Genomic DNA, 9,971 nt, shown 5'->3' on the forward strand with positions numbered 1-9,971 from the left:
ATCTAAAACCACTTATAACCTTTTTTTTTTTTTTTTTTTTTACAAATTGGTTTCAGCTATTTTAATTGGATAATAAAATAAAAAGAAACATTTGACAATAGCCCTTAACTCAAACCCTATCCCTAAAATATAATAAGTCCCTAAAAATAATGGTGCACTGCAAATTCAAACAAGAGAACCAATCAAAAGCATCGCTTTACTAAACAGTCTTTAAATGGCAGGAGGCTTGGTGCACATCAAAAAAAAAACAGGCAAAGCAACCAACTAATATTAACATTATTTAACATATCCTAGGTTTTTACAGATGTAACCTCCTTGGTAACCGTTAACATTTTCATAAGTAACTGTAATTTAATTACACTTTTTTCTCAGTAACTGTAACGGATTACAGTTACTATGTAATTAAATTACGTAGCACAGTTACATGCAACTAGTTACTCCCCCAAACTGATTAGAAGTCAATGGAATGTTTACACTTTTTAATTTAAAGCTTTCACCTCCTCACAGGATCAGAAATATTACAAAACATTTTGGGTGAACTGGTAGAGAGACAGACAAGGGTGACCGAACTGTGACCTGTATAATCTCCTCGAATAAGTCCTGCAGCGGAGTGACGCGTAGATGCAGGCTTTCTGCGTGTGCTTTGGCGTAAGCCACTTCCCGCTGGAGCTGCAGGAGATCTTCAGCCGCGGCACACAGCTCCACATCATACTGCTGGACTGTCTGCTCCAGCTCCTGTTGCTCCTCCTGCAGCGACTGCAGCTGCACACAAACACACACACAGATGGCATCACCCAAATATTATACTATATGCTGTCTGCACCCTGGTGCACATAATGAGATAAATCATTTATACCCCAAATATGATGCAATTAGTGGCAGATTGTATTTGCATCCTAACATACAGTAAAAGGCCATGCAATATGTTTATTATGTTTGATTTGTTCTTAATTATAAAGCACTATTATAACATAATGCAATGTTTATTTTACTCTAATTTACTCTAAACTCAAATTTATTTTATTCTCATCTCACATCGATCATCTGCATTTAAACATTTTTTTAAATTTATTTTTCATTTTCTATATAATGAATTTCTATAATAAAAATAAACAACAAATGTAGATTTAAAATGGTCAAACAAACTCATCCATCCATATTACCTTTGCAAGCACAGATTGTTTTAAGTTCAGTCAGTCTTTCTATTTTTTATTTACAGTATATATAGCATCAAACAACCAATATATGGTAATTCTTGTTTACAGAAACAAACTACTTAAAGACTACATATTAAAAGATAAGATTAAAAATTGTTGCATAACCACCCAGTAGGAGGCAATACGCACTAATAAACAAAATTAAACAGTTAAACCATTAAACAAAAGAAGAAGAAGGAAGTATGGTGCACATGGTGACTCTTGGCGTGCTTCTCAAACAGAAGGCTGCATATCTCGGCTGCCGCATAATCAAATGTCTCTGAAGGCCGTCTCATTTCACATCCTTCATTCAGCTGAATTTGAAGGATGCATGGGATGTATCCTTCGCGACCTTCAGTCACCCACAATCCTTTATACACATTCCAATTCACGAAAATAAACTGGCAAAAAAACGAGTCAGTACTGAGTTTTAGTTTGAAACGTAAGACAAAATATTGTTTTCAGACACGAAAGCATAAATGTTATCTTTTTTTTGTGTGTAAATTACTCACGTAAACCAATAATGTAAGCCACTGGGAGACTGGAGAGGGCTGCGATTCATTGCATTGCATTAATAGAAAGCCAAATAATATTAAGATTTATAATCCAAAGTATTTTTCCAAAATTATGTTTTATTAGTATTTTTGTGTCTTGACGGTGAGGGCGGGAACATTTGTGACTTAGCACACGCACTTACTAGACCGTCTCATTCTAGCTTTTAATACCCAGGAGGACTCTAACCTATAAGTCTCCTAGGTAGGACGCAGCTTCAGTAGAATGCAGCCTTCCGTTTGAGAAGCACTCTTGGATTCTGCGTTCTGTCGAGAATGTCTTTGTGAAGATCCACCAACATTCAAAGCAGTGAGAGCTTCTTTTAACTGTCTGCCAGCACTTATAAAAGCTGTGCCATTATCTGACCTTTTGTGAGCCACTTTAAGATTCTTATTTGGATTTTGTTTAGTTTTTTCAGACAGTGTGTAGAGCGTGGACTGGTAGCAAATTGGGAATCAGAGCTGGGATTTGAACTCGATACTCTGTGCACAGCATTGATGCATGAGTCTGAATCCAGTAAGCTGTTTCCAAGTGCACTGCTCAGCTTGCCGTTTAAGTGAAAATCACTCTGGAGCATCTAACTTCCCTTTGTAGTGTCTACTGACAAAACACTTGGATATGATATTTCTTGCAACTGAGGTAACATCTGTAACATCTGTGTTGTGACAAAGCTTAGAGGGCATCTGATGTCTACCACCAAATGTTCATGAATGCCTCGAAGTATAAGATGAATTGTTTAGTCTCAGCAGGCATTGCTGACTTATTAAGTCTTCCTTCTACTCTTAGCACACCATTGTCTAATACAATATCCAATTTGTAGACAATACTATCCTTTCTGACTCCACAACTTCCATCTCTAAACACAACTATTACCTCTTGGAACTGTTGATTTAAAGAAATGATGGCAATCTGAGCCTTAGACAGATCCTCTGCAATCCAATATGGTTCTTCCATATATGGTTCACTTTCAGAAAAAAAGGTACAAAAGTTGCAGTACTGGGGCAGTACCTTTTCAAAAGGTACACTTTTGTACATTTTAAGTACTAATATGTACATTTGAGTTACTAATATGTACCTTTAATGTACCAATATGGACTCTTTAGGTACAAAGGTGTACCTTTTGAAAAGGTACCGCAGCAGTGACAACTTTTGTACCTTTTTTTTTGAGAGTGTTGGTTGTTCCTCCAGGGAAGCTTTAAACTCCTTTAGTTTTGCATCTACTGTAGATACACCATGTTGTTAGTCCGTTCAAAAACCAGTAAGTCTCCTTTCTTCTACAACTCCATCAATAATGTCTTAAAGGTCCCATGACATGCTGCTTTTTAGATGCTTTTAATAGGCCTAAGTGGTCCCTAGTACTGTATCTGAAGTCTCTTTCCCGAAATTCAGCCTTGGTGCAGAATTTCAGCCACTACGAGCCAGTCCCACAATGAGCTTTCCTTAGGACGTGCCATTTCTGTGTCTGTAGCTTTAAATGCTAATGAGGAGGAAAGAGGCGGAGCAACTGCCATGCTTCGCTCGTTTGCAAGTCATGATGTCTCTCGAGGAAAAAAAAATATTGCGCTCGCCTCGCACGGTAGTAGCTCATTTTCTCATGGGCGGGCCAAATTCTCTGGGCGGGCAAAGCAGAGAAAGGGGAGGTAACCTTTCCCCGTATGACGACATAAAGGGAAGATTCCAGATTGGGCCATCTGAGCTTTCATTTTCTCAAAGGAGAAGCAGGATACCCAGGGCTCGGTTTACACCTATCGCCATTTCTAGCCACTGGGGGACCATAGGCAGGCTAGGGGAACTCATATTAATGTTAAAAAACCTCATAAAGTGACATTTTCATGCCATGGGACCTTTAAGCTTCAAGTACTAATCAACTGCAAATCTCATCTACGTCCTTTCTGAGAAGTAATTGATATGCCAACTAATGGCTTTCTGGGGAATACGGGGCATATGTGTTCAGATCATTACGGAGCGCTGAACACTCTCATGCAGTGTCTGTTTCATTCATACTCAAAGCCGGAGAGCGCTCTGGCACAGAAAGTCCAAAAAGGCCTCATAGAAGTAATAATAACTTATGACATGCCAGGAAATCCCTAATATGGACAAAAGCATCCAGCTATCGCTGTTAAAGTGTTAGTTCACCCAAAAATGAAAATTCTGTCATTAACTACTCACCCTCGTGTTGTTCCAAACCTGTAAGACCTTCGTTCATCTTTGGAACACAATTTAAGATATTTCTGATGAAATCTGAGGGCTCTCTGACCCTCCCATAGACAGCAAGGTAACTACCACGTAAGACACAAATGAAGATATTTTTAATGAAATGTGAGAGCTTTCTGACCCTGCATAGACAGCAACGTAACTACCACGTTCAAGGCCCAGAAAGATAGTAAAGACATCATTAAAATAGTCCATGTGACATCAGTGGTTAAACCATAATTTTATGAAGCTACGAGAATACTTTTTTTGCACAAAGAAAACAAAAATAACGACTTTATTCCACATTTTCGTCTCTACTGCGTCACTTGTGGATGCGCATTCACGACAGTACCATGACTCGCGTTGCATGTGGTGGCGCTGACCCAGATCCGGCGTGATGACAAAACAGAAAAATGCATTAAATAAAGTGAATCTCCTGTGAACACACTGCTGTTTCTTGTTGAACGCACAGTGCTCTAATGCTGCTTGTAAGCTATTAGAGACCCAACACATTTAGAAAAGTGTATCAACTGTTCAATCAATTATCAATCTCTAATCGTATATCTTCAGCAAACTTGGAATCTCAGTGTAAGAGGAAACATTAAATAAGAGGAAACATAACAGGCACAGACTGAGCAGCTCTTTCAACTAATTTCTTGGCATTTAAGTCTAACTGCTGCAGTGCTCTTTTGTCTGGCCGTCCCGCCAGCATGACTTTGCCAATGATTCAGAACACAGCCTTTTATTTAATCAGACAAAGAGAGCTGGCAACCTGTAGCTGCCCGCATCAAATTCAAGGCTTTGAAGCATTTGCTTACCACTTCTCTCTCCTGTTTCTGGAGGTCATAGATCATCTGCAGTTTTTCCTTCAGCTGTGTCTTCCTCTTTTCCAGCATCTCCTCGGTCTCCTGTGTGTTACGGCGCAAAGCCTTGACCGTCTGAAGAGTCTCCTGTTCCGTGTGTACCTCATCCTGCAGACCCTGAGGATATATTCATAAGCATATGTTCACCTGATGTCCTTGTAAACTTTAATCAAATTTTCCTAAAACTCCTAAAAGTCTTGTGCAAAACAAGCTGATATGTTTCCTCATCAGATCTGGCTAAAAGGTGCTGTGCAAACCAGTCTGAGTTGTGATGCAACCCATTTGAATTTGACACGACTTTATTACAAGTGGAGTGTTTTTATACGGAGATGCAATTCTGAAATTGCCAAATACACAAACAGGTATTGCTGCTTAATATTTTTGGGAAGCTGTGATATTTTTTCAGGGTTCTTTGATAAATAAAAAGTTAAAAAGAACAGCATTTATTAAAAATAGAAATCCTTTGTAACAATATACACGACCGTTCAAAAGTTTGGGGTCAGTACACTCTTTTTTGAATGAAATTAATACTTTTATTCAGCAAGGATATGTTAAACTGATAAAAGTGACATTAAAGACTTACATTGTTTGAAAAGATTTCTATTTTGAATAAACATTTTATTCATCAAAGAATCCTAAAAAAAGTATCACAGCTTCCAAAAAATTAAGTAGCTCAACTGTTTCCAATATTGATAATAAATCAGCATATTAGAATGATTTCTGAAGGATCATGTGGCACCGAAGACTTAAGTAATGATGCTGAAAATTCAGCTTTACCATCACAGGAATAAATTACATTTTAAAGAATATTAAAATAGAAAACTGTTATTTTTAAATTGTAATAATATTTCACAATATTACTGTTATTTTTTGTATTTGTGATAAAATAAATGCAACCTCGATGAGCAGAAGAGACTTCATCCCCAAACTTTTGAACGGCAGTGTATATAAACTGATTTTTAAAAAATATTTGAATAATAATATGCATTATTAGTACAAATTCAAAATGAGTTTAAACACATTCCAAGTTAAAACTCTTCGAAATGCTATGGTGCGTTCTTTATTGAAAAGCTCATTTTGGAGGAGTGGCATGCAGAGTATAAAAGCATTTTAAGGTGCAGGGCTTTAGAAAAAAATGGGCTTTTACTGCCAACAATCAAACAAAAACAAACCACATTATTAGCGAGTGATGGGCGCATTTGATGCACTGCTTCATGAAGCTTCAAAACCATTGCAAATATAGTATGTTTCACATTTAAAAGAGTTATTATTATTTATGTACGGTTTTGTGGTTCAGTATTTGTGCTGAACAGTAAAGCTTGTGGATGTCTATGAATGCAGTGTATGTTGCTTCACTCAATAAGCAATCGCTGAGCTAATGCCAGTGCAGACAGAAGTCATTTTTTACCTGTTATTTGCATTTGCATGCAAATGTATTCAGTGCTAGTTACAGAAACTCTCGCACAACATAACGTAACATTAAACACATTTACTCTAGTGACAGGAAGATCAGATCATTCCACTCACTCTCTCTCTCTTGATCTTGTTCAGCAAAATGAACACATCTTTATTCAAGTCATTTTTTAAAGTTCAAATGTTATTCTTTCAATAGCCAAATTCACCACACCCAATCACAGTCACAATCTCTGATCACTCGATCATTAAAATGCAGCCAAACACAAATGATTAGTTCACATCCTCGAGTCTTTCCTTCATTTGTTGCATGACAGACACACTGAATGAACTGGTATTGAATGACCCATCATTAGTTAACACACAGAAGCACGACGAGGCATCACGATCCTGTCACTAATGACTAGAAATAAACAGCAGGGACACCCGGGGACTCTCATGCTTTGTATGCAGAAGAAAATCATTTGTAATCATAGATTGTGGGTCACAATGTTTGCTTACATTTAGCCATCCTAATTAAAACTGTCAAACTATAAACTGAGTGCTGCAGACGTGACGTCAAAACCTGGAAGATTTATAATTCACCAATGCAAGATGGGTTTTTCTAATGGGGTTTTCAATTTATGAGGGAAACAAGGTCTGTAGTAAATTTAATATGACAATACTTGGACGTTTTGCTCTACAACGTAAATTACAGTCTTTTTGTCTGATTTTCATTCACTTTTTTGCTTCAAATCAACGTTTGTAATGTTGTGATTCTCCTTGTATGGCTCATAATGCTTTAACAATTATTATTTTTTCATCCCTAAGGGGAAAATTAATGGAAAAGGTACTTAAAGAACCAATGCAACTGAAAATGTGGGCAGACAGACATGTTATAGATTTATATAGCTGATTTATACGAGAATCGCTGAAATTATTTTTAGACTTAATTTTAATGATTTTCAGTTTTGTTCTAGGTAATTATATCAACAGCTCTTCAATACTGTAAATGTAAGAGTATGATATTTGGGGCAAAAAGCACTCGAACTCAGTAACTGCTTAGAATAGCATAGCCTCACAGCCTTGTTTTCATATGTGTGAAATTCAGTATGGTGTCTAACCGTGTTGAGATAATGTGTGTATTCCTGAGACATAATCATCATATTTATACTAAAACTGTTTTTGTCCAAATATTGCATTTAGTGTTAGTACTAATGCCATATTAAATTAAGGGATCTCTGTTAGGTGATGTAAAAAGCTTTCAGAATCTTTATTTTGTTTATTTTTGTTGTATTTTTAAAATTAATTTATATTTTAATGACAGTGGTGGCAATAAAACATTTAATTTAACGCCTGTATTTTTTTTAACAAATGTTGAACTATTTATTAAAAATATATATATATTTGACCTTTGCTGAAAAATTGATATTTTGAACAAATATTAACGGATATCTTACTCAAGACATATTATTTTAAGAAAAAGATTTGAATCACTGCAGGTGGGGTTTTGAGTCAAGAGCAAAATTAACTCTTACCTCATATATGATTTTGAAACAAATCATGCACTATGGGCATCTACCGTTGTATATCTACTATCTTTATGCTATCACACGTTGCTGATCTCCAACACTAACACGCGCGCACACACACACACACACACACATCACGAAAAATAATATAAAAGTATAGAAGCATGATGATAAAGGACACATCACACCAAACGCGATGCAATAAGGTTAAAGAAATTGCGACAAATGACCTATTCGCTCCAAAAATGAAAGGAATATGGGTTGAACTGGGAAAAAAATCAGTCTCTGTGCATATGAACAACACCAAGCGTAGAAAATAACCCAGTACCTTGATTTCATTATCGTCTGAAGTGTTGACCTGAGCCTCAAGCTCCGTGTCCCTGAAACAGTATAACGTAAAGAAAACATATCACATAGGCTATATATCATATAGGCTATGCATAATGCAGCAAACCGAAATGCCAATACTTCTGCAAGATTTCAGCACGATTCTCTCAATTAAGCGCATGCAATCAGGAGATTACTGCAAGATGTGTACAGTCAAATTATGCAACCCATGTGTCAGATGATGTCAGGATGATGAATCACACTTCTACAGTGCATGCAAATATTATGGCATTACTTCAGTGCATGAATAACCTCGACGTGAAAGGTGGTGATGATTTTTGAAGGATGTCGATTAAAATGCATTTCAAAGGCTAAGACGGCATGCAGCTACTTAGATGCGTAAAGATAACGCCGCGCGCATTAGTGTACCGTGTCGCGGCTGCAGCGCGCGCTCGTGCCGGCCGCAGGCAGTCCAGAATAAAGCGTAGCATATTCACGCGTGACACATCATCTGCAGCACATACGGCACACGAGCGCGTTAACACACAGCTTTTACAATTATGTTCCCACTTTCTATGAAATGCATGCTTTCAAATAAAGGTGCGCGAATGAGACGTTCTCCTTGAGTCGCTCTCTGCTCTGCTTCGGCTGCGGCGCGAGTCACGTGATCACGGACACCTCACGACACGCGACCGAATCAGAACCGGCTCAACACACCGCCGGTGGACTGCCTCTGTAACATGCAGTCAATAACATCATACTGTAGGCTTATTAGATGGAAAGATGCAAACTTTATTCCCAATTGCCCAAGAATACATTCCTAGCATTTTAGGGGCCCTAAGCAGATTTTCAAAAGAGGGCCCCCCATATCTTACACTGACACCTTATTGTGAAGCAATTTTATTTTAGTATCATTCAGGTACTATTATAGTTTTTGTTAATAGGCTATTTTGAATTATTTTTATGTTTTCTGCTGCCATTTTCATTTTATGTAAAGTTTTAGTAATTGTTGTTTTTATTAGTTTTGTGTTTTTAAATGTATATATAGTTATTACATGTTATTTCCGTTTTAGTTATTTTAGAACATCAAGATAAACTAAATGAAAATGTGAAATGTTACCTTGTCAACTAGCTAAAATAAAACAGTTTAAGTATTTTATTTCAGTTAACATTTATTTTATTTCAAGCAACGAAAATGTTTTTTTTTTTTTTATTTTAGTTAACTATAATAACCCTGGTGCAAAAAATTACCAATCAAAACCTACTCAGTATTTATCTTTCAATACACAAATATGAAGATATATTTATGTATTAAGCACTTTTAACATTTTTAACAATTTTTTAAAAACTATTTAAAAGTTTAACCATTGCTTTCAGAAAAATGTATGAAAATGGGTTATGAAAAATAAAGAGAATAATTTAGTAGTATTAGTATTATTATCAATAATAATACAGAATAATCTGTTTTCTAGGCTGGCATGTTTTATTCCTGATTAAAATGCAAAAAAATTATAAGTGTAAACCAATGTTTGAATAAAGATATGGCATATTTAAATATTTGACGTTATTTGATAAACCAAAGTGAATAAAAAAAAAATCTGAATGGTTGTTTGAAAACATGTAAATAGTGTTTGACTTCCTTTGACCTCCGTGACAAACAAGCAGAGGCCCGTTTCAGAAAGGAGGTTAAGTGCAAACTCTGAGTATGTCAACCCTGAAATGAGGGAAACTCTGGGAGGTTTGTGAAACCCGAGAAAGCAGGGCAAGTCAAGCCCGTTTCTGAAAGAGAGGCAGTTTGCACAGTATAAAAATCATTAGCTATGTCTATGGAATGAACCCATAAAACATAGAAACCCAATGTGTGTGTGTGTGTGTGTGTGTGTGTGTGTGTGTGTGTGTGTGTGTGTGTGTGTGTG

General features: G+C 36.6%; 1 protein-coding gene across 1 annotated transcript in view; it reads right to left on the bottom strand.

Moving 5' to 3' along the window:
* The window catches only part of LOC107671655 (uncharacterized), a 19,936-nt gene extending 11,063 nt beyond the window's left edge, over positions 1-8,873 (bottom strand). The window contains exons 1-5 of the mRNA XM_016464562.1: positions 8,847-8,873; positions 8,485-8,642; positions 8,057-8,108; positions 4,760-4,921; positions 577-762 (exon numbers count right to left, since the gene is read on the bottom strand). Of these exons, the coding sequence (XP_016320048.1) occupies positions 577-762; positions 4,760-4,921; positions 8,057-8,108; positions 8,485-8,642; positions 8,847-8,873 (585 nt within the window). The remainder of the gene's footprint in view (positions 1-576; positions 763-4,759; positions 4,922-8,056; positions 8,109-8,484; positions 8,643-8,846) is intronic.
* Between the last annotated feature and the right edge of the window lie 1,098 nt (positions 8,874-9,971).

Source organism: Sinocyclocheilus anshuiensis, unplaced genomic scaffold (genome assembly GCF_001515605.1).
Source record: "Sinocyclocheilus anshuiensis isolate Anshui unplaced genomic scaffold, SAMN03320099.WGS_v1.1 scaffold524, whole genome shotgun sequence".
NCBI classification, from domain to species: Eukaryota; Metazoa; Chordata; class Actinopteri; order Cypriniformes; family Cyprinidae; genus Sinocyclocheilus; species Sinocyclocheilus anshuiensis.